At 42.4% G+C, this 25,804-nt stretch overlaps 1 protein-coding gene across 9 annotated transcripts in view; it reads left to right on the top strand.

The window, feature by feature from the left end:
- Positions 1 to 25,804, top strand: part of ADCY2 (adenylate cyclase 2) — a 413,092-nt gene that overhangs the window by 287,320 nt on the left and 99,968 nt on the right. For 8 of the 9 annotated variants that reach the window (XM_023239655.2, XM_023239653.2, XM_023239661.2 and 5 more), the window contains 7 exons: positions 2,309 to 2,436; positions 8,182 to 8,340; positions 9,183 to 9,315; positions 10,687 to 10,860; positions 13,338 to 13,381; positions 16,890 to 16,970; positions 23,838 to 23,907. In XM_023239655.2, coding sequence (XP_023095423.2) covers positions 2,309 to 2,436; positions 8,182 to 8,340; positions 9,183 to 9,315; positions 10,687 to 10,860; positions 13,338 to 13,381; positions 16,890 to 16,970; positions 23,838 to 23,907 — 789 coding nt within the window. The remainder of the gene's footprint in view (positions 1 to 2,308; positions 2,437 to 8,181; positions 8,341 to 9,182; positions 9,316 to 10,686; positions 10,861 to 13,337; positions 13,382 to 16,889; positions 16,971 to 23,837; positions 23,908 to 25,804) is intronic. The other variant, XM_045038986.1, reaches the window with a different exon arrangement.

Raw genomic sequence — 25,804 nt, 5'->3', positions numbered from 1 at the left:
CCGCATCAGGCTCTGGGCTGATGGCTCGGAGCCTGGAGCCTGTTTCCGATTCTGTGTCTCCCTCTCTCTCTGCCCCTCCCCCGTTCATGCTCTGTCTCTCTCTGTCCCAAAAATAAATAAAAACGTTGGAAGAAAATAGTCCCATTTACATTCGCATCAAAAAGAATAAAATACGTAGGAATAAACTTAGCCAAGCAGGTGGATGACCTGTACGCTGAGAACTATAAAACATGGATGAAAAAAGAAATCTAAAATGACAGATAAGTAGAATGACATTTCATGTTTAAGGGTTGGAAGAACTAATATTGCTAAAACGTGCTTCCTACCCACAGCATCTCCAGATTCAACGCAATTCCTATAAAAATCCCAGGGGCGTTTCTTACAGAAACAGAAAAACAATCTAAAATTCATATCGAACCACAAAAGACCCCAAAGAGCCGAAGCACTTTGAAGCGAGAAGAACAAAGCTGGAGGCATCGCACTTCCTGTTTTCAAAATGTATTGTGAAGATACAGAATCCAAGCAGTAGGATACTGGCATTAAGAACAGACATACAAGGGCGCCTGGGTGGCTCAGTCGGTTGAGCGTCTGACTGCAGCTCAGGTCATGATCTCACGCTTCGTGGGTTCGAGCCCCGCATCGGGCTCTGTGCTGGCAGCTCAGAGTCTGGAGCCTGCTTTGGATTCTGTGTCTCCCTCTCTCTCCGCCCCTCCCCTGCTTATGCTCGCTGTCTCTCTCTCTCTCTCTCTCTCAAATAAATAAATAGATAGATAGATAGATAGATAGATAGATAAATAAATAAATCATTAAAAAAAAAGACATACAGACCAATGGAACAGAATCAAGAGCCCAGAAATAAATAAATAAATAAATAAATAAACAAACATATTTGATTAAACTTATCAAAGATAAGTTATATCTTATATATACATAAGATGTATATATATATATATATATATATATAGACATATATATATATATATATATATATATGTAGTCAACTGAATATGTAGTCAACTGATCTTTGATAAGGATGCCAAGAATTCACTTTTATTAAACTTGGTGTTTTCAAGATTCAGGATACGTATTTAGGAAGTATGAGACAGAAGCCCTATTAATACATAATTGCTTGCCTTTTTATTACTTAATGATATTTGTAATCAGAAATTACCAAGCTCCATAGAAAAGTATGAAAATATGCCCTAACTTGTGCATTCTCTATCAGACAGGGAAAGAAATATGAAGAATCTTCAAGAAACCTAACATCTACTTGAGAACAAGAAAATGTTATGTTCGTTTTTATTATTTCAGATTTGTTCAGTTTATATGCAAGCCTGTGTTAGTGTTACGAAAGAACAAAAAAACTGTGTTTGGCGTATCTTTTGGTTTTTGGTTCTTTTTTCTTTACTTTTCTCTTTTCCTTAGTGGTGAGTCTGTAAAGTAACTAGAAAAGTTAGAAATGCATGTAGGATTAATGCATATGAATGAAGTTAATCTCAATATCATAATATAAGAACAACTGAGGCATGAAAAATAACGAGTCCAACTTTGTATCAAAAGTTTAACCTGAGGTCAGAATTACATTTGAAATTACTTGGCCATGTTGGATGGTAACTTTTTGTATTGCGGAGATGTTTATCAGAAGCTATATTCTGCAGGTAAGAATCTACTTCAGTTTTAAAATAAATGAAGGGGCACCTGGGTGGCTCAGTTGGCTAACTGTCTGACTTCGGCTCAGGGCATGATGTCACAGTTTGTAGGTTCGAGCCCCGCAATAGACTCTGTGCTAACTCAGAGCCTGGAGCCTGCTTCAAATTCTGTGTCTCCCTCTGTTTCTGTCTCTCTCTCTCTCTCCCTCTCAAAAATAAACATTAAAAATTTAAAAATAAAATAAAATAAAATAAAAACCATGAGTGTAGTAGGAAATGACATGAGATTGTAATTCCAGTCAAGTTCCAGTCATCATTTACTTTCCTTGGACTATTTCACTTCACCATCAGTATTTGAGATGTTTGGACTGAAGAGAATGATCTTATACTCTTCTGCTGCTGTTAAGTGTAAATCATTCCAGAGTATTCTCTCTGCTTTCCTTTCCTTCCCCTTTCCCTTAGTCTTCCTGCTTCAGCAAATGGCCATGGGGTGGCTCATTCTTGTTGGGTGATGAAGGGAAACCCAACCGCTGGTCATTTCTGTCCCCACAAACCGTGGTGACGGCCACGCCGTGTCAGTAGAAATAGCACCTGATGATATTCGGAAAGTCTAAACCAGATGTAAGCTCTGAGTGCAATTCTGTGATCTCTTCTTCCAGGAGAATGAGTGCATGAGAATAAAAATTTTGGGAGACTGCTACTACTGCGTGTCCGGACTCCCCATATCTCTCCCGAACCATGCCAAGAATTGTGTGAAAATGGGACTGGATATGTGTGAAGCCATAAAGTAAGTGTAATGCTCAGTAGGACCCTTTTTAACTGTTTAATACTCTCAAGTTAGAATGCTCACGACTGTTTCTGTTTTTCTCTCTACTGGGATTAAACACATTACTGTGCATTTAAATGTAAGTGCTCAGAGACTCAGTTATTGGTGTCTGAGTAACTGGGTCCAGAGTAAGACTTCTTCAAGTGTATTATTACCACTGGCCTTAGCGGAGAGCAACACGAAGATAGATATCTATGGGCAGGGATGGTTTGGGTGGTTTCAAAAGTGACTTTTTTTTTCATTTAAATATCTGCTCTGAGCTGAAGTCTGTGCTCTTATCATGTGACAAAAATTTTTTTTTTTTTTTTTTTAAGTTTTTATTTAAATTCTGGTTAGTTAGGGGTTCCTGGGTAGTTCAATTGGCTAAGTGTCTCACTTCGGCTCAGGTCATGATCTCACGGTTCGTGGGTTCGAGCCCCGCATCAGGCTCTGTGCTGACAGCTCGGAGCCTGGAGCCTGTTTCAGATTCTGTGTCTCCCTCTCTCTTTGCCCCTCCCCTGTTCATGTTCTGTCATCCTCTCTCTCTCTCTCAATGATAAATAAACGTTAAAAAATTTTTAATAAAAAATTTAATAAAATACTCTGGTTAGTTAACATACAGTGTAATGTTAGTTTCAGGTATACAATGTTGTGATTCAAATACTTTTATATAAACAATTTCTGGCAAACAGTATGGCTAAACTCAGGGTGTCAGGGAGAAAGTAGTTTTTATCATCAGACCACAATTAATATAAAAATCTAGTCCAAAATTACTGGATCTAGTCAAAAGTGCTCAGTTCTGTTAATTTAATTTCAGTTTATGTCCATAGTGTATGTTTTCATCATAATTTTAGAGAAAATTTACTTACATAGAATAATATTATGGTGACAAATACCAGCTAAAAGTGTGAGGTATAGAGTTAATTTTTTATACCAGTGCCATAATATGCTCTCATAATGCCTTTGGTAGAAGCCAGAATATTCTTCCAAATGGTAAAAGCTCTTGCTTGTTGTTTGTAGGATTCAAAAATTTTAGTTTATTGGGTTTTTTGATTGCCTATTTTGGTCGAGTGACTTTACCCCCTCCTCCACACATTTTCAGTCTAAACAGGACAGGAATTATGGTTGATGTTCCATCTCCTTGCCCCAGAGTAAATGGGGCTTTCAGTGAGAAAGCAACAAGTCAAGCAGTCACGTGTTTGGCCATTGTATATACTAGTCATGTGATGAAATGGCCTGCAATGTTTGTGGGGGCTTTCCCAAGGCTGTCCAGGAATAAATACTGAAGCCCGCACTGCCTCCACTGAGTGTGGGAAGCCTCAGTTGTTCAGATCCCAAGCTTAGACAACTGTGGGCAGAACAGCATTGGGAGACAGATGAAGTAAGTGGAACTGAAGAAGGATTAGTCTGCTTCCCACCCAAAATCCATCATGTGGGAATCACCTTGTTCTTCCTGCTTCTTCCCATAAGTAACTCGTTTGTCTTCTCCGACATGAAAAATATTTTTACTTTGTGCCCATAGTAATGAACTATTTCGGACACCATTGGTCTAGACCATGTGAGTGAATCTAATCAGTAAAGCTAATAGGTTTTCTCAAATTTATAACCTGTCCCCGGAGGCAACCCCAGTGTTAGTTTTGAACTCGGGATGAAATGGATTCTAGTGAAGGAAAGCATTTTCTTCTGGATTTCTTTTTCCAGTTGATGTGGAAAGACTTTGTAAAGGACAACTATATTTATTGTGTGCATGAGTAATATATTGGATTAAACCCACCCTTTTACTAAAATTTTACTTCTGCTTTTGAAGCAACTGTTTTCCAGTTCTGCTATGTTTTCCTTACTCCAGCATGTTGAAGAGCTTCTCAGAGAAAGAATGTTTACATTCTGTGCATTCACATGTCACCAGTTCATCAGTAATTTTTTTCTGTTCTATTTTTTTATTGTGGTAAAATATACATAGCATAAATGTTGCCCTTTAACAAGTTGACATGTACAATTCCGTGGCATGAAGCACATTTAAAATGTGTGCAGCCATCACCACTATCTACTTCCAGGACTTTGTGGTCTCCCAAGCAGAAACTTCATACCCATTAAGCAAGAACTCCCCTTCCCCTCTCTTCCCAGCCCCTAGTAACTCCTATTCTACTCTCTGTCTCTATGAATGTGCCTTTTCTGGATATTTTGTATGAGTGGAGTCACAATATTTATTGTTTAAGAGTGTGGCTTGTTTCACATAGTATCACATTTTCAGGGTTCATCCACGTTGCACAATGTCTCAATACTTCATTCCTTTTATGGTGGCATGAGATCCCATTGTGTGTATATATCACGTTTTATTTATCCGTCCGTCATAGATGCATAAGTACTATCTCACACGTCCAGAATCTCAGTAATGTTAAAAGATTTGAGGAAACTTTCCAGAACTCTTGCTTATTAAACTAAATTTAAGCTTCAAATTAGGCAATGGTTGTGTGTCTCCGTCAGCTGCCACTCCTTGACCAAGAGCTTCCACATTGTCTCCCTGGTGTAGGTCATCTGTTCAGCTCATATGCATTTGACAAAATAATCAGTAATAGGTTATTTTGTTGCACTTACAATAAAGGGCAGGAAAAGAGAGGGCATCTCAGCAAATGTCAGGAATTATTTGTTCTTCTATAATACAAGGGCAAATATTTCTGTTCCCCCTTATTAAGCCATACAATGAGGATGAATGCAAGAGTTCTAAGTTTTTAAGCTGGTGGACAGAAAGGGTACGCTTGAACATAGAATTTTGCCATATTATCTCAGGTTTTTCTTAGGGACCAGCAACATGGATCAAAGAACATTTGTCTGTATTTTTCCTCCGTGTTTGGACCTCTGCACCTGTTCAGCACCTCATTCTCTATTAGCCAAGCACCACAGGGAAGCACGTCAGCTGTGGTTTGGAATCTTCCCAAGGCTTAGAGAGATTTTTTTTCCCCTGTCATGAAAGTGTAAACTGTTTTTAATAAAAAAAGTAATATGCAGAGCCCTGACTTTATAAATGACTAGGGTTCCTCTGAAACGGAAGAGATTGTCTACTATAATTTTTTAAGTTTATTTATTTATTTTGAGGCTGGGGGGCAGGGTGCAGAGCATAAGCAGAGGAGGGGCAGAGAGAGGGGGAGAGAGAGGGAATCCCAAGCAGGCTCCATGCATGGGGCTCGAACTCACAAGCCATGAGATCATGACCTGAGCCAAAATCAAGAGTCTAACGCTAAACTGACTGAGCCATCCACGCGCCCAGATTGTCTACTATTATTGCAAGCTTTAAGCAACTATTTCAGTATTTTTCTATAGATCACCCAGGTTGCATCCAAATCCATTAAAACATTTGGTCAGTCAGTTCATTTGAACCCTTGATCAACCCATTTTTCTAAAAAAGACATAAAGGCCATGGAGGTGGTTTTAAAGAGCCAAATCTTTCACCAGTCTGTTCTGTCAATGTGGCCAACCACAGAGTGCGTCATCGAGCCTCTTATTCCCTCGTGACTTTCTGCTGACCATATTTGATAAACGGAAATGCCATGTGGTTGGAAATGTTCTGTCTCAATAACAGAAAATCTTAAGAACAATTATAGGTTCTACAACAAACTTTTCAGGATCATTATCTCCCGAAGACAGAAACACAATAAATCCTTCAGAAATGGCCAGTAATTCATCAATTACTAAACTTATACCAAGTGTCTATGTTGTACTAGACCCTGAATCCACTGATGGGTATACAAACCACTCAGACCAGGTCTGTGTCTCCATGGGGCTGATACTCTGAGAGCAGATGTGGACACAGATGGGGAGTTTCGACTATACTCAGAGAGGCTGAAGCACAGAGGTGGGGTTCCCACATCAACCCACAAGGAGAACGCAGAAGGCCTTCCCGGATGAGGTCGTGCCTAAGCTGCTCGGAGAAGGCCATGTGACATCCGCGCCCTGTTAGGAAAGAGAGGCTCAGGGCAGTGAGGAGCAGAACTCACGAGGGACCACCTCGAGCAAAGGCCCAGAGCTACGGCCCATATGGTGCCCAGGCAGCCGTACGCACCCATTGCTGATGGAGGATGGAGTGAGGGGGGTGCGCAGCTCTCCAATGTCATGTGGAGGCTCTGGCCCATCATGTGGACGGAAGAGTTTGGATGAATTGCTAGTACTGAATAGGTTGTGATCTGTTTTGTGAAACAGAATGGGATGATAGGGCAAGAGAAAGGGGAGGGAAGAGAGGGGAGGGAGGGGAAGGAACAGTTTTTTAGATTCTTCTTATGGGAAACCATTTCTTTTTACACTGTGGGTCCATTTCTTACCATTTTTAGCTCTTCAAATGATGTCATTTTATCACTGAAGCATGATATCCAGGCCTGCGTCATTTTGAGATGTTTATTTACTGTAGGCCACACCTGGTGACCTTCTCTCTGCTGGGTTGCAATCAATGTCATTGCTTCCTTCCACGTCTCCTCTGGGGTAGTTCTCTCCATGTACCGGGCACCTCTCCATACTTGCAGTAATATTTTAATTGATAAATGTGATTTAGCTGGCAGAAATAAACAAGCATTTCCAGCTGCTGTTAAAGGACGTTCTTCATTTGTCTCTGTAAAGGAGTTGCTAATAGGGTCCTAAAGTATTTCTCAAATGATTTTTTTAAATTAGTTTTTTAAAAATTTTTAAATGTTTATTCAGTTTTTGAGAGAGAGAGAGAGAGAGAGAGAGCAGGGGAGGGGCAGAGAGAAAGGAAGACACAGAATCTGAAGCAGGCTCCAGGCTCTGAGCTGTCAGCACAGAACCCAACGCATAGCTCGAACTTAGGAACCACAAGATCATGACCTGAGCCAAAGTGGAGGCTCAAGCAACTGAGCCACCCAGGCACCCCTAAAGTTAGTTTCTTTTTAATGACACCTTATGCACCATTAAAACTTTTATGGAGTTTTGTTGCTATTAAAGAATGTGCACGATTGAAGCACTTTGAAGTCATAGTTAGTTTGTTAAAAAATTCCTATTTAGGGGGCGCCTGGGTGGCGCAGTCGGTTAAGCGTCCGACTTCAGCCAGGTCGCGATCTCGCGGTCCGTGAGTTCGAGCCCCGCAATGGGCTGATGGCTCAGAGCCTGGAGCCTGTTTCCGATTCTGTGTCTCCCTCTCTCTCTGCCCCTCCCCCATTCATGCTCTGTCTCTCTCTGTCCCAAAAATAAATAAACATTGAAAAAAAAATTAAAAAAAAATTCCTATTCAGGCTGAAGTCATTATTAGGCTTATTAAATAAGCCATATTATCCCTTATCGACAGAAAATATTCATTGGAGGTGTACATTGTGCTGAGTGCTAGAATCCTATATGGCATCTCAGACTGTTTCTGACAATACGAGGCAATGTCACACGATCCTAGGGTGAAAATTCGGAGCAGGTGTCCACACGTGACAGGTGCCTGATACACATATTTGTTGAAAAAGTAGAAGTTACAGCCAAAAGGTTACATTAGTGCTGACAGTCTGGCCTGATGTGGCTGGAGAGCCACAGCTTGGGAGCTTTTGGTGTAGTCTGGGAGTAATCAGGAAGAAAACGCCCTTTCTCTTGGCTCAGAGCTGCAATCTTCTGCCCCGGGAAGAAGTCAGGACTGTATTTCCAGCAGTCTGAGAAATTCTGAGTAATAAAATGCCCTGAAAATTGGCCAAGAGTTACAGGAAGGACGATATCCCCGGATGGTGACGTTGCCTGCCTTGTCTTTAGGAAAGTGAGGGACGCCACCGGCGTGGATATCAACATGCGCGTCGGAGTGCATTCTGGGAACGTCCTCTGCGGCGTGATCGGTCTGCAGAAGTGGCAGTATGACGTGTGGTCACATGACGTTACCTTAGCCAATCACATGGAAGCCGGAGGGGTTCCTGGGTAAGGCCGGACTGGATTTCTCTCTTCACGCTGTGCGCATGATTAGAAATGAATGATCGGCAAGAGATTAACAAGGGATTGACTGCTCATGTCTGACGGCTTCTGTTGCGTCCGTTAGTAGCATGTTATTCCTGCCCTAGTGATCTCCTACGTTAATCCGATAAACTTGAACTCTCAGGTCTCACTCAATTCCACCACCCCATGACCCATGGTCAAAAGACTCTGGATATCAGATCCTAAATTATTTTTATTTGCAAATTCGTAAATAGTACCCAGAGGGAAAGATGTTTTGTAATGCAGTGCAATGGCATTTCTCTTGACCAATGACCTCTGAAACCAGTACTATTGAAATGAGGACGAGGTAGCAGCTACCTGTGGCTAGAAGAGCATGTTTCAGACAAGAGGATTTTGATGCAAGTGCAATCATTTGGAGAAGCGTGGGGAGCATGGAACTAAGTCATCCATACTTGTGTGTAGATCAGCATACTCCCGAAAATGCCTCTGGCATATGTTTCCAAAAATATCCTCACACACAAAACTTCAATATGATCGAGTTTTATTGGGTGTAATTCACCACACCCACCGTGCAGGGTTCCGTAAATGCAGAGAAGCTCCAAATGTTAATATCTCATGACCTCTGTGAGCATCTATCCAGAGCCCCATTTCATAAAATATAAACCTTACAGTCAATTTTACCAAGAACATACAGCCTTATACAACCTTTCCTTCACTGGGGCAGGAGGGTGGGGGGAGAAGGTATTATTTCTGACACCACAAGTAAACAGAAAAATCTTCATGTGTATCCATGTTTATCTTGATATGGTTTTAAAATGGAATTTCAGACGTGTTCACATTTCTTCTGTCACCTTGGAACACTTGAATGGCGCTTATAAAGTGGAGGAAGGAGATGGTGACATCAGAGACCCATATTTAAAACAGCACCTGGTGAAAACCTACTTTGTAATCAACCCCAAGGTCAGTACTGTAAAGAGTCTATAATTAGCCTATGACTTCTGTGATTTAAAAGGGAAAAGGGCAAATTACTGATACAGGTAAGTGTTTTTAGTCGAGAATCAGTTTACTGTGCTACTAGTCTTTGCCTCTAAAATTACTGTAAATGCATGCAGCCATTTAATTATGGAACACGTTTTCTAATAAGTTAAAACATTAAAGAAACCATTGGGAAAAAAATGCTTGCTTGTGTGATGAGATTACTGTCTATATGACAGGTTGTAGGTGTTAGTCAGCGTTAGTCAATGTATAAGTTAGTCCACGATGCTCCTGAAAGTCCCTCAGTGTGCCCACCCTGGCAGTTGGGAAATTATATAAAGACAGAAGGTTTTGCTCAGGAATTCAGGTGATAAAAATCTAATGAGATGAAGTAGGCTGAACATATAAGAAGAAGGAAAGGAAGAAATACCTAAAAGATGGGCAACTAAATGTCACAGGTGCGTTCGTGTGAGTACATGTATGTGCAGACAAGGTGAACTTGGATGCGATAAAATCCTCCGTTACCTGGAAGACCGTCCAAGCCACCCAGAAAGAAAGTTAGGAGCTGTCTCTTGCTCTGTTCACACCAAGTGTCAGGCCAGAGCAAGGGCTTGGAGCTCTCATTTCTCACAGCCCTTCTCAAATTCCTGCCCAATGAATGTCACTGCTATTTGCAGACTAAGAATCTGCAGCTCCTAGGGGTTATGTAACTTCTCTTATGTCACACAGCTGGTAGGTGCAATATATCAGCAAGAAACAAAATCAACAAGATCAAGGGTATGGATGTTCACTCATGGTAACCTCCCTGAAACTCTGGGCTCCCTTTTGGGAAGACACTTGCAGCTAACTTGACAGTTGATTTGGAGACAGACGAGTGACAGTCAAGAAGACCTGTGGGGCGATAGGCAGAGGGAGGAATCAAATAAATAAATGTGTACAAAGAACATTGTGTTCAGGCAAAGAATACCAGAACACAGATGAGTAAGACCGTTTAGCATCATAAAACAGCCCCACTCTCTAACACCTGTCACTTTAGGAAACCACAGTCATCAAGAAAAAGTTGAAACAGATCAGCCTATCTGGTTTAAGAATTTACTTTATAAAAATGCCCATGAAAATGGCTTATTTTTTCCTAAGTTTAAATTACAGTTATCTTTTGCTATTTGGGGAAAAAAAATCACTCAGCTCAAGCAGCTTGTAACACTGGGAACCAGTCACACTGAAGGAGTGAGGACAGAAGCCACGGGGAGTGAGGGGGTGATGTGGGAGGAATCGCTTAGTCCGGGCGAGGGGGCAGGAAGGAGAAGTTTTGCCCCTTTGGTATGCCACGTGTAATGCTTTGTTTCTCACCCCAAGGGGGAACGACGGAGTCCTCACCTCTTCAGACCTCGCCACACCCTCGATGGAGCCAAGATGAGGGCTTCCGTCCGCATGACCCGGTACCTGGAGTCCTGGGGAGCAGCCAAGCCCTTTGCACACCTGCATCACCGAGATAGCATGACCACGGAGAATGGCAAGATCAGCACCACGGTGAGCTCTCCCTGTGTTCCAGAGCGCAGGCGCGTTGCCAGACCCAAGCTAGTTTCCTAAACCAGAAGGCTGGGCATCTCCTGTCAGAATAACTGGTCTGCAGTGAAACAAGCCTAACCCCTTCTCCTCCTTGAAGAGACCCCTTAGAAACAGCTGTCGAGGTGTGAATGAGTGCCAGGCTCACCTTGCTAAGGGGTTCAACCAGAGTGATATTATGTTATAACTCTGTAACCCAGGACCAGTTTGCTTACTTGTTATTTAACTCACTTATTAGCAACTAAATACAACTGAACTTTTTGTGGCGGTATTTTGTTTGTTTGTTTGCTCTCAGGAAGTAAGAAAGCCGGCGCATCCTAATAAAAGAACAAATGAAGGCATCATGCCCTTGCGGTTTGAAACACAGCATCCAGACTGTCTTTTCATTGTGGAAATGTTCAAGCTGGGTCAGGGGCAGTGAACATTCTATTGTTGTAGCTCCTGATTTATGTCACTCCCAACTTCTGACAGATAATAAAGTGCCAAAGCGCTTTACAACAGGGACGCTCTCAATAAGATGGCTGAAATGCAGAGAGAAAATAGAAAGACCCACAGGGGGCCAGAAAACTGAATACGGCGAAGCACTTAGAATAATCGCAATGACGTTTGATTTTAGAATGATCTCTGAGTAAAATTTCACATACGATGGAGTTAATTGTACAAGGGATGCAGTTGAGGCAGAAAAGAAAATGGAATGTTACATAACCCTCAGGTTGTTAGGCAGCCGCGAACTTTCCCCATCTGCCCTGTGCTCCCTAACTCCCAGCAGCTCAGAGTGACAACACCCAAGGCCCCCAGATCCACGTACTTGTTTTGACTTGGTTATATCTTTCCTCTCAACTTCCTTGGTGTTTTTTCCCAACTAACAAGTAAACGTGATCTGACAGAAGATCACACCCATCGGTCAACCAGGGAAACTGCCAGGTCCAAGAGCAGTTTCCAGTCTGTTGGGAAGCAAGAGACCCTAAGTTGGAAACCAGGCAACCAACAAGATCATCTCCACTGCTGCTGAGGTCGATGATGATGAAAATGAAATGGAGATGTCTTTGGGAAGGAGATGTCTTTGTGGTGACTCTGGGGTTGTCTCAGAGAAAGAGAGCAGTAAACTGGAGAGGAGGTGGAGAAGATCAATCCACTGGCCCCAACATAGTAATGAGTTGAAGTCTTCGGGGGGCAGAGAGGAGGCTGATGTGGCAGTTAGTTTCATCAACAGTAAGGAACAGAGGTCATCAAGGATGAGATGCACTGAGGTCATTGTGCGGAATCCATTCTAAGTGTAGTGAGAGGTCATCAGAGGATCTTCAGCCAGGAAAGGGCATGGCATAATTAATGCTTTGGAGTAATAGACCAAGAGTTCAGGGCGCCAGGGGAGAGCGATGCCCTGTTATGCTAAGGTTTTAGTTGCGGAAGGAATGAGAAGCAAGTTCAGGGTCTACAGTTCACGATACAGCTTGGCTATATCCCTTACCCACTTTGAGAAAGACCCCACGGTCATTCTTATTAATACATTCCAGGGTCAGACAGTATCATTGCCAAAAGTTATTTCTTTTATCTAATCCCCTCTGCAGAACACCATTGACTCCCGATTCAACATTGATAGCGCTGGTAAATAATGCATTATTTTACCTTACGTAATAAAACTTGGAGTTCAGTTATTTTTAAAAATATATATATACCGTACCTTTCCCTAGGCTACCTATGTTTCCTAATCTAATGCTGTAGATAAAGCAGCCAAGAAAAGTTTCTTTGGAGCCACTTGGAGCAGCTTTGTCTCAACTTTTATTTTAATTTCCACCACAAATGTATAAAAGGGGGTCTTCCGGGTTTTCGTAAGTCTACTGAACATTTGGCAGTGGGTCCCCCACTGATAAACCCTGACCAGTGTCTCTCTCCCAGTCCCTTTTCAGAAACTGCTGGCACACTTGGGTGTGGATTTCTTCTTTTCAATCAGTGAGTCATGCTGTTGCATAGTTGACCGAGGCCACCGTCTCTTGACAGCCCAGTTCGGGCATGACGCTGGACTGTACATTTTGTGGTGATGTGTGTGTTTTCAAGAACGTTTGAGTACCTGTCTGACGTCAGACTCCATTTTCACAGGATTGTAAGCTGTCTGCAGTAACTCTAACGGCAGTTGCCTGAGGCCCCTTGTGGGAAATCGTACCTGCAAATATCAGGATGTAAATTTTAAAGTTCCAGACAACAACTCTGATAGTTCTAACATCCAGAGTTTATAGATGACACCGGCATTCCAAGTATAAACAGCTTTTAATCCTTTTCACATTTGTAATTAACCTATTCTTCTCCACAGGGGTAATTATTTGTTACCTAAATGATGCTTTCCATGATAAAAGGAGAAATAATGTTATAAATGATCATCACTGAAAGATCATTCTTTAAAGCATGTTTTTGGAAACTAATAACTTTTTTTTTTTTTTAAATAGGATGTGCCAATGGGTCAGCATAATTTTCAAAACCGTACCTTAAGGTATGTTATTTGTCCCACTTTTTGATTTTTAAAGGCTTGGGTTTTTTTTTTAATATTTCTGAAAGTAATTATCATCAATTAGAGTAACTCTGAAGGCCACTTCTAAAAAGAGCAGCTGCTTGTGAAAAGCTCGATTTGATTGTTTTCAGCTTCTAAAAATGTAATTATTGATGTGACTTTACTAGGTCTAAAAGAGCGAAATGGAAAAAGGCACCTGGTAAATACCTTAGAACTTTAAATTGTTTTCCTCAAAAAATGACTCTTCTTAACATTAATATGTAGTAAAAAAAAATGAATTTTCTTAAAATGAGTATGTTGCTTAAAATTACATTTTCGTATCTGTGGAATCTTGGAGATAAAAGCAAGAGAAAGCCAGCCTTTCTATAGTGAAAATAAGGCCTGCCCGACCTGCTCAAAAAAAAAAAAGAAAAAAGGTTCACCCAAGTGTCCACAGGTCCCCTGTCGCCATCAACCACACAATCACAGTCACTAACTCTTTTTCATGTTCCTCTGGTTTTGGGGTTCAGTTTTTCACATCCGTGTGGGTTGGGGGAGTTAAATATTTCTTATTGAAGTCATTAGGATAATTCATGAAAAGCCCAAAACTTAAGTCAGCCTTTCTTTCCCCACAGAGAAGTCTATTTATTCTGTAGAAAATGCATTATATCCAAGTAAAAGTAAACACAATTAGATTGTTTCCTGCCACCTCCTTGCAAACAGTGACCTTATTCCAGAATCATCTCTGTGACTTTATTTGTTGGAATGAGCTCTAATTTGTATTTTGGGGGAAAATTTGAAATTGTAATATTGAGATCTAATACTCAGAGTCCTATGTTATAAGGATATTGGGTTCTTGGGCTTTTGAAGCATTCTTTAAGTGGCACGTGCCATATTAAAGACAACTTGAGCTAATTTGGAAATATTATGGACCCCGTAAGATGCCCTGAGAAGGCGTGACTCATCAAGCCAGTAAGATGCTAGCGCATCAGCGAGGAACTGTCCACGGAAATTTCTTAGGTGTCTTCACTTTAGAGTCCGTATTCCTTCTGTGATCTGTCTCGTCCTCCCTGCGGCTCTGCCTCAAGGGTCTGTTTACTGAAATCAAAGCAGGAAATCCCTCGTGCAGTGCCAATACGATGTGGGTGGGCAGTGGTTTCCGGGACGAGTGCTGTCTGGAAGACAATGATAATAAGCCATCATTTGGATCTGTACCAGGCATACGGAGAATCTAATTTCATCCCTACAGCGTGACTCCAGCGTAGACGCTATGCCATTACCATTTGAGAAGGGAGGAAATAGAGGCGAGCGGGGTTAGGAGAATGCCCAGAGCTACACGGCTGGAAGAGGCGAGGCCCAGATTTGTGACCCCAAACTCTGCGCTCCCCACCGCTCTTCTATCACGCCTGCCTTGCTAGGAGCCTCTTCCGTGTTGACTCCACTTTCCTCTGTGGTGGTTGGATCTTTGGTGGCCCCAGGGCCTCACAGAGAGCTCCACTTCCAAATCGGACTCAACTAGGCTGTCTTCACGTGTCCTGGCTTCCTGAAGTGGCCTATGTTTTAAAATCTCTCTGCGCCTTCAGCCTGGCTACTGAGTCGGCATCACCTGGTGTTGAACATTATCTGAGATCACACTCTATCCTCAGATACAGTAGCCACGGCACGGGAGTGGGTCAGTTGGGGAAAGAGCTCAGAAGAAAGGATGGAGGGAGATTGGAAAGCAGGGAGGGGGGCAGTGACAGAACACAGACTGGAGAGTCAGAAATGCCTGAAGTCTGGGAAACAAAGCCTTAGCTGACAAACTAAGAGCTCCTAGTGGTAGATTCTCACCTCCAGGGGTATCCTATCATTTGCCATAGCAGAGATCACAAAATCACAGAGATAAGGAAACTGTGTGTTAAGAATTATTATCCAGATAACCAGTAAATACAGAGGATTGTGTAATAATATGCATTTATCGGCTACGTCATGTGCTACCTTTATTGCATTGAGTGCTGTATATTATGTAAACGAATCCTAAAACAGATCCACAGAGGCAGTGCTGTTGTTAGCCCCGGGGCGTAGCATTGAAGGGTGACATTTTCCTGTGAGTCTCCAGGTACCTCCACTATTCTTCGATTCAGTGAGACTTTGTGATAAAGAACAGACACCAAATTGAAGTCCGCAAAGTCAAGCCTAAGCATAGCGCTGCTAAAAAGAAAACTGAAGGCAGCTCCTTGCCTGGAAGCGAGAATGAACCATCTTAGATGATTGCTAAGTATCTTGCTCTTTAAAAAAGAAGGGTAAAAATTAATTTGCCTTCTTCAACAGCTGAGAATCTGGCATGCTAAAACTTCTTCGTTTGCTCCTGTCTGGGGGCAGATCGCCTCCTATCATTCTGCTCTTGGAGCAGGGATGCCCTGGGCCTGTTTAAAAAAGGCAGGACCTGAGGACACCAACCCACAAACAGGGATGAGTTGGGAAGGCCCATCCATCTGGTCCATGATACTTCCATGAGATTTAATTACCGCTAGCCGTGACATTGAATACGTAATGCTATTCTTGTCTGAAATCAGAGGAGTTACTGTTCTTCCAGAATAGGAGGCCCATCCAATGAGTTTTTTAACCCGCCGGAGCACAGAGAAGCCTAGTGCTGTCTCCACTTTGGACGGGGTGGCTTGATGATGCGGTGCACAGGCTGGGTCAGGCCAGTTTGGTGACGCTCCCCTGTGCTTTCACTCGGTACCGCCACTGTTTAACTTCTAGAAAATAGGGATTATTTTGGTTTTCTCCTTTATATCATTCTTATGCTAATGGTCAGATTAACTCAGAGAACACATTCTTTTGACTTAATGTATTTACAAGGCATCCTTTATTATGGCTGAAGATTATTTTCTTCTTCTTTTTTTTTTTTTTAAAGATTATTTTCTTCTAAGACCAAGTGAGTGTCTGCAGATATATGTGGGGTTTTCCCGTGAACTGTGCTTTCGAATACTGAGGAAGATTTACATGCATCCCATTAAGCTTTGATATGCCTCAAGGAAGACTGTACTTCTGCAAATTTTTGAAAACTGACCAAGGGAAACATGGACAAGGCATAGCTTTTTTTTCTTTTTTTTTTTCTTCATCCAGACCAGATTTTTACAGGGGAATTTCCAAAACCAGGGTGTTCTGTCATAAAATAAAGTTTACAAAGGCAATAGGTCAAGGGCTAATGCATCTCCTAGGACAGAAAGTTCTTTTATCGTAAACACCAAGTACATATCTTTCAGCGTGGCTTTTTAACGCCTGGTATTGTTTCGCTGTAAGTGAAAAGTGAGGCAACATTTATTGCACCAAAAAACTTTAGTCTGTTCACTCAATCGGCAGAGTGGTTCAAATAGAGTAAAGGCTGCTCATAGACTCTTGTTTCATTTTGCCTTTTTTTGAATTCAATGGGCAGAATGAAAGAGAGGTTTTGGCATCACAGAAAAATGGACTTAGTATTCGGTTTAGTCATAATCTCTATCATAATATTTCCCTTTTCACGTAGAACCAAGTCGCAAAAGAAGAGATTTGAGGAAGAATTAAATGAAAGGATGATTCAAGCAATTGATGGAATTAATGCACAAAAGTGAGTACTTCTCAACCTTAAATTATCACACGTTTATTTCAAACCCTAGTATGTGGAAATCATGTCACGCCTTCCAAGAATTTTACCTGAAACTCTGTGATACTTACCATGACAAAGCCATTCCTTTAGAGGCTTTCGATTTCACCTCAGTTGTCCTTAATAACAGCTTCCGTCAATTAGAAAAATTTTAATCCCTGCCTAAGAAATCCTCTCCAAGTAGATTACTGATAAACAACATGAGATGTAAACACAGAAAAATCAGAGCGAAATGTGGTCAGTAAGTAAGATTTTTTAAAGACCGATAGGAATGCCCTCTGGGAAAATCTGAGTTGGATTATGTGACTGTATCTATTGAAAATGCATTTATCCGCTGAAAAATCAGGGAACGTGGAAGTACCTGCGTTCTCCGTTGTCGAAGAGAGGTTTTGAGCATTAGACTCTGAATTTGTGGCAGCAGTGGGAAGATGAAGGGTTCTTTGGGGGACAAAATGGCATTCAGTCTGTGAAGTCTGTGAGTTGCCAGTGTAGTTTTAAATGGTCTAGGAGACAGATGCAGGGGAAACCATGTAAAGAAGGTGCCTGGACATAATAACTACATTCATTGGCCTTGAAATTCTCCGTGGGTCCATGTGTCATGGCTGAATTCCTGGAAGGAAAAAGATGGGTGACAGTATGGTGCCTGGTACCCATTAGACACTGAGTAAAAGGGTTTTTAATTTAAATTGTAGCAAGCACATCCGTAGGTCCAGATGAAAAGACGTAACGGAAAACTTTCCACGATTTTTATCATGAAAGTTGAGTCATGAAAAGTACGAATGGTTTTCACCTAAACTCCCTGCTTCCAGAATTACGTTACACAGCTTTAAAAACTGTGTGCCTTTTCTAGATTGTTCCTTATAAGCATTCGTTTTAGAATATTTACACAGCTTATGAAGGACTCTCATGAGTGTATAGTATGTGTACATAGGGTGTGTGTGTGTGTGTGTGTGTGTGTGTGTGTGTGTGTGTGTGTGTGATTGCAGAGATGACAATAAAGTTATCTTGACTGGACTAGAGCCGTAATTCACATATGCTAACGTGTTCAATTAACACGTGTCTGGAGCCCCTCATTGTGCTCCAAATAGAGAAAGCCTCCCCCCCCCTGTCTTGGAGCACTCAGGACACGCCAGCAATGCCCAGACAAATGCTCTGCTCTGCCTGGCACCAACAGCAGTATAAAAGTCAGGCTCAATTCTGCCCCAATCGAAACCTCAACACATCACGAACCGAGAAACATGATGACGTGGAATCTGGCAGCTAAAACCCAGGGTGGAGTCTGATGACGTGTGATATGGGTGGAAGGATATATTCGTTCAACCAGAGGAAACAGCACCTACTACTCTGTGACCCACCAGAAGAAAACATAACATCAGAAGAAAGAGAACACCTTGTTCCTGACCACGTGTAGCCCATGACCGTAATCACAGTAATAATAGAAAACCCACGTCTAAAACGAGCCTCAGCATGTCTTCCCACAGGACCCGTACCTTCTTAAACTACCTTTGTGTCCACCTTTTAGAGTGTTCCTACTGAAGCAATCATTAGGTAGTATAATCGTTGGCTTGGCTTTATTTTTGTCGAGGTGGCCTTCGGATTGTCTGTTTGTACTGTATCATTTCGTATTCAAATACATGCGGAGCGACCGCCTTCATGTTTTAACGTAGGTTTATTCTAAGGTGATATTTGATGTCGGTGTAACTGCTTGTGTTGTAATTTTCCCAACACGTTTCGGAAGCGAAATAGGGAGAAATGTCCTGCTGTACTCAAAAGCCAAAAGGGAAGTGTTTAAATGGAAGCTGCTTTGCATATATTTTTTAACGAGATTCATTCCCATTCTGTTAGACCTTATTCATCACCTGCTCTCGTGCCTTCATATGATGGTCTTCTGTCTTTGAATTTCCACTTGAGGATTCCACAGAGACTCCAGACTTGACGTACCATTCTGTCATTTTCTGCAGTGGGCAGGAAACCGTGATTTATATGCGTATTTTCATGTATTCATTCATTTACTCATTTATCAAGCATTTTGTTAAGGGCTGGGCAGTGTCAGCATGTGCTTGACATCCAGGACACAAGGCGCAGTGTCCCCTCGCAAAGCCCTAAGGGAGAGAAGTCACCGCAAACGTGCTCAGGGCGGAGGTGCGAGAGATTTGACTTAGTCTGGAAGGCGAAGTGACGAGAAGAAAGCATGATTGATAGTTCTGTACGGAGGAGACTTGCCAGAAGCTTCTCCCAGAGCCTCATTGTGGGAAAAGGGAGGCCTCATGGCCAAAGGTGCCCAGGCCATCCCCTCTAGGGGCATTTTCTCTAGAGGAGGTGGGCTTTCCTGTAAGACTAACTTTAATAAAGGGGCATTCATTCTATATGGTTATCTTGAGGATGGGACTGCCATGCCAGGTTCTCCCAAATTTGTTTTTTTTCTTTTTCTTTTTCTTTTTTAATGTTTATTTATTCTTGAGAGAGAGAGACAGAGACAGAGGGAGAGAGAGACAGAGCACAGGCAAGGGAGGGGCAGAGAGAGAGAGGGAGACACAGAATCCAAAGCAGGCTCCAGGCTCTGAGCTGTCAGCACAGAGCCTGACATGGGGTTTGAACTCCTAAACCGTGAGATCATGACCTGAGCCAAAGTCGGAAGCTTAACCCACTAGGCTGCTCAGGCGCCCCTTGTTTTTTTTGTTTGTTTGTTTGTTTCTTTTTGTGTTTTTTTTTTAAAGCAAAAACAGAAAGAAGTGACGTGAAAAGTTCTAAGAGAGAAAGACCTTGGCCTTTGTGCTGAAGGAAACAAGCTGGAGGGTTCACGAAGAGCTTGTGCGCCAAGTTTAAATATGTGCGGTGGGCGGAGTTGATGTGCCAGCGTAGGACACACAGACCAGAGCATCTCAGACCGCAGGGCTGAGGCAGGCTGGGCCCCCCACCCTGAGACACCACCTGTCCAGCAGCATTTGTCTCAGCCTGGGTTCTGTAGACCATCTTTCCCCAATGTCACGGGCCTTAGTACACCGTTCAGGCCACCGAAGCCTTCAGTTTCAATACTGGAGAGGTGTTGTAGTGACAGAGCACCATGGACGGCGGGGGTGACTGAAACAGCAGACATTTACTGCTCACAGTTCTGGAGGCTGGAGGTCCAAGATCAGGGTGCCGGCGTGGTCGCGTTCTGGTGAGAGTTAACCCCTCGGTTTGCAGAAGGTTACCTTCTGGCTGTGTTCACATGGCCTTTTCCTGAGGCTGTGCAGGGAAAGAGAGAGAACTCTCTGGTGTCTCTTTTTAAAAAAAATTTTTTTTTTCAACGTTTATTTATTTTTGGGACAGAGAGAGACAGAGCATGAATGGGGGAGGGGCAGAGAGAGAGGGAGACACAGAATCGGAAACAGGCTCCAGGCTCTGAGCCATCAGCCCAGAGCCTGACGTGGGGCTCGAACTCACGGACCGCGAGATCGTGACCTGGCTGAAGTTGGACGCTTAACCGACTGCGCCACCCAGGCGCCCCACTGGTGTCTGTTTTTATAAGGATGTTAATTCTTTCCCATCAGGGCCCCACCCTTATTCAGGCCACGTTGATGGAACATTGATTACCTCCACAGAGGCCTCATCTCCAGATACAGCTGCACTTCAGGTTAGGCCTTCAACATACAAATTGGGGGGAAATAGAAACCTCCAGTCATCACCGTAGGAAAGGGGTCCTCTCTCTGTTTTATAGTGGCCTCTTTGCCGTGAGAACCTACATGCTTACTTGCCAGAAGAATTCTGGGTAAGGATGTACGTGTACTTAGTCCCCTCATTCAAGTCAGGATCTTGTTCAGGATCTTTGCTTGAATCTTTGCTTGAGCTGGGCCTAGCACAAAAAAACACACACACACAAAAAAAAAAAAACCTTGGTATAAATTAATTCAGAGTCACTTGGGGCGCCTGGGTGGCTCGGTTGGTTGAGCAGCCGACTCTTGATTTTGGCTCAGGTCGTGACCTCACGGTTCGTGAGCTTGAGTCCCAATTTGGGCTCTGCGCTGACAGCATGGAGCCTGCTTGGGATTCTCTCTCTCTCCTTCTCTCTCTGTCTCTGTCTCTCTCAAAATAAATAAACTTAAAAAATTTTTTCAAATAGAGACTCGCTCATTATATAGCCCAGGAGTGGGGTTGATTTTCTTCATCCCATAGGCCTCCTGGGTCAGGAACCATGTCAGGACCCCATAAGTAAAACACACATTCGCTCTCCCTTCCCTCTTTCCCCTTTCCGTTCCTCTCTCTTCCTTTCTTTTCCCTTCTTTGCCTCTCTTGTAGTTCCAGTTCCCAAAAATCATATTTGACCTTATCAGCCCCCACTAACCTTTCCTATTCCAAACATGCAAATCACACAAATGTCTGAGTGTCCTGCTCGTCAGTGAAGGGAGCTGAGGCCATCTCAGAGACCCTCTGACGGCAAAGCCTGTGAGAAGAATACACTCTCCTTCCTTCCGAGGAAAAGGTCAGAAGAACCCAGCACTCGTGGCTGACGAAACTCGGTGTTAAGTGTTAGGGACACAGGGAAGTGAGGCCTGGCCTGGAGCACTTCCTGTCCACCCGCAGGACACAGGCAGGCAGCGGAAACCAGCCCTGGACACGAGGCCCCGTTCATCCGGGAGCTACTTTTACTTCTCCTTGATATATTTCGCTCTTACTTTATTTCCAATCTGCGGTTACCCAGAGGCACTTCGAAATTAGATTTTTCTCTCTCAATAAAGGGAAAAAAAAGGTATTTTGAATACGTTTCCTCCATACATTATTCATGGTTTGATATTCATAACGAGCACACAGTTCTGAAAGTGAATATGCTTAAAATTTATCTTCGATTTTATTTTCTGCTCTTTTTGCTGTTTAACCAACCTTTTATTTCTCCAGCCATTCTCCGCGAACGGAACAATACCATGCTTCTTGCAGCTGGTACGGTAATAAGAAATACCCAGAAAAGTCTGTTTCCCTGAAAGCTAAAGCTTATGCCTTGCACCAAAAGGCATTTTTATGGTTCTCACTTTCAGCGGCCGCCATTTCTAGAACGCATCACTGACCTCTGTGCCTCGCTGGGAAGTGCGCTGTCTGTAGCGTAGATCTGTGGGTGAGTCAGGCTCACCGCAGTGCACATGTGGTGCGAGGTTCTGGACACAGGGCTGTCCCGGTAGGACCTGGACAAATGTGCTGGTCTCCTGGGTTAACCAGTCGTTAGCCCTGATGGGAAGCATCTATGTACATTTAGAGACACCCCCCCGCCCCCCGCCATCCAAAATCAGTAGGCGGCTGGACTTGCCGATTACAAGGTAAAGTGCAGTCGTTGACTTGGCCTTCTTTCCTGGATCCTCAAATCCCTAGCCCCCAAACATACCTCAGGGAGTCGAAATCCGTAGGCCACAATGGATTGCAAAAGAACCACAGTGAGAAATTCATGTGAATTGGTAATTACTTGAACAGATACAACAGTTTTTGGAAACCTATGTAAAGCATAGTTTTATACCTAATATCCTCAAATATATATACTCTCTCTTCCTCTATATTGATACGTAGGTATAGATGTAGATATATGGTTATATGCACTTGTAGATACATGCACATATACGTTATATATACACACGTATATACGCACTTGTAGATATATGCACATATACATTATATATGCATTATGTATGCACACATATAATATATCCACACATATCTATAATGCCTGTATACATAACTCAGTTTATTTTTTTATTAGAAAGGTATTTATTTAAGAAAACTAGGGAAGTAGAAATGTAAATTCCTCTGTGTAATGACCCAAACCAGTTGGTGATGTATTTTGTTGGTATCGATTTCTAGATTTTTTTCTCGGCACGTAGATTTCCATTTTTCCTTACATTCCTGTACTCGTGGATGTAAGAATGTGTATCTTCGTATTTCACTCAGCTTTGTTTCATCGAGTGTGCGTTTATTTTATTTCCAAGTGTGTGACCGTACCAGGCATGGATCACATGCCCGGCTTGCTTGGTGTTGCTCTTCCACTTGCAAGCGTGTAAAGCGTCCTAGAGAAAAGTTTTGTCCTGAAGCTCTTCGTCTATTTCAACCGGCTTCTTGAAACCCGTTTCTAAAAGTCAATCCATGCGTCAGAATGCACACTTTCATATGATTTTTAGTTATTTTTCAACATCTGAGGGATATATATGTATTACGCACATGTTTGCATGGATATATATATTTGCATCTACGTACTATGCGAGTGGCCTGAACCGATCACTTAATGTATTAGTATGTTTACCTATTTTTCAACACCACATTCAAACAAAACTTTTTTACTTTATGGAAATGAAAGACATGACCGTGAAAGTATTTTCAGTAAGTGCGAAAGAAGCAAGATCTTCCCTCCCGGAACTCAGAGGACACCCTAAATGGTTTTGATGCTCTCATGTATTGTTTGCTATAAGCTAAGAAAAACAGTAGTTTTCTATGAACCAAATTTTTCTGGGGATGAAACTACCATCTGATTTCAGTAAAATGTCAGGAAATAAATTTATTGATGTACTTGAATCTTTTTGATGGCCTATTTCCCTAGTTATTTAATTCGGGACCACGAGTTTCAGTTTGGTATGATGACTGTAATGGCCAATTTTCCCAGGAGGGTCACTCCTAAAGAGGGGTGTCATATTTGCACATCCCCTTCTTCCTAGACTCCATATCCAGAGATCTGGCATCATGCGGTTTTTTTTTTTAACTTCAGTTTTGGATGATTTACAATAAAGAAAGAAGGATGCCCGTTACTGTTTAAAAAGTAGTTTTTCAGCTCATTGGTTGGAGGGCTGGGTTAATGATGTTTGTCCTTTTTATTTACAGGCAGTGGCTCAAGTCTGAAGACATTCAGAGAATCTCGCTCCTGTTCTACAATAAAATACTAGAAAAAGAAGTAAGCTACTTTTTTATTCCCCCAGTCTTTTTTACCTGAAATGTGAGTTTTTAAAAATCCTTTCATGAAACTGTGCTCCTGTTTTCTGCACGAAGCACTGACATCACCTCGGACTATATCAGACCTTTTTACAGCCTTTTCTGTGTTGCTTCCATGCACAAGGTGTTGCACTGTGTGTCTTGTTACCGAGTTTCTGTCTGGCCGGGCACCCAACTCAGCCCTGCAGGTGGCAGTGCCATCTTCAACGGGTGTGAGATACCGGGCTAAGGAGGAGACAGGAGCTAGTGACTGGCTTTCTCAATGGCACATTTTCTCTTCTTTTCTTTTCTTTTCTTTTCTTTTCTTTTCTTTTCTTTTCTTTTCTTTTCTTTTCTAAATGTTTGTTTTTGGAGAGAGAGACAGAGAGCAAGCAGGGAAGGGGCAGAGAGAGAGAGAGAGAGAGGGAGAGAGAGAGAAAGAATCTGTAGCAGGCTCCAGGCTCCGAGCTGTCAGCACAGAACCCGACACGGGGCTCGAACTCATAGACTGTGAGATCATGATCTGAGCCAAAGTCGGATGCTTAAGGAAATGAGCCACCCAGGTGCCCTTCAGTGGCACATTTTCTCAGAAATAAGTTCCTTCCTGATAAATGCACAGCTTCTTTACACAAATCATTGAACAAAAATATGAGATTTACATTCAACATCTGTTTGGGAGAATTAGAAATGCCAAACTTTTAAGTGTTCGTTGCATCTAAATACTTTTGCCTTGTGACCCCTCCAGTAAGAGATATGATAGGCTCAAATAAAAAAGCCCCGTGTATTTGGGCTTTACATGTTAGGCTTAACATGCATTTGCTAAAATGTATTAAGTAATTGCTACCCCCCAAAAAAACACCCCTCTTCTAGGTTGGTTTTATTGCGTTTGCCTTTTGTTTTGTTTTGGTCTAGAAAAAGGAACAAGTTAGAGACAATTTTTATCATCCGGCTATATAATTACAGGCTTAGTTCAAACAAAAGCTACTATATTAATGTCAGTGGTCACCGCACTGGCATTAAAATTTTGTTGAGAATATTCAGGTCATTGCTTTATGGATATTGAACAGAATAGCCACAATCCATCAGGGTTGGATTTTCTAGTTGCACCTAAACTTTCTTTTGTGTTAGCAGTCAGTAAGATCAATTGCCTGCTTCCAAGTCAACATACTGACTGCAGACAGCTTACCAAATTGACATGTGACATAATTCATCATTACTATCGACCATTTTATCCTTAAATAACTTGAACAGATACTGATGGTTACTTATCGTTTAAATGCGAAATGATTCCTGCCTGATTCAAGTCCGTTTCCCTTACTAATACCACAAGGAAGTTCCAATTCATATCTTGACAGCCCAAAAGAAGGTGAAAGACAAGGGTGCAAGCGAGTGCAAAAATGTAATCACACTTACGCAATTATGTGAATATCGCTTCTTCACCAGCGTGTAAATTATCCTGTTAAGTCACAAGTAAAATATTCAAGTAAACAGAAGGCGATCGTCATCTTAAAACACAGTTCTTGCTGACATTCTCCCTGTGTGCCTATTTGTAGAAGCCAACGTTGAGGCAAATTGTAGATGCCATTGGGATGTAAGCTCCCTTCCTGTCCACCTCCCCCCAGCCTGCTCTTCTGGCCAGGAGGATGGGGTCAAAGGCAGTAAGACATAAAGCAAGAGAAACATCAGTAGACCACCCAGACACCCATCATCCCGCACTGAAACCCCACAGCTCAACCCAAGCCACGTGTACTCGAACTTCCCACGACTTGGGCACAGTCTATGCAGATACGGTGAATGCAACCTGCCGGTATTGCCAGGAGGTTTCAAGAGCGTGGGCACAAAAACTGCTCTTTCCTTTAATTTTATGAGAATACCCTCTT

The sequence above is a fragment of the Felis catus genome, chromosome A1, assembly GCF_018350175.1.
Source record: "Felis catus isolate Fca126 chromosome A1, F.catus_Fca126_mat1.0, whole genome shotgun sequence".
Lineage (NCBI taxonomy): Eukaryota > Metazoa > Chordata > Mammalia > Carnivora > Felidae > Felis > Felis catus.
The sequence above is the reverse complement of the archived record's forward strand: the minus strand, read 5'-3'. Positions and strand labels throughout refer to the sequence as shown.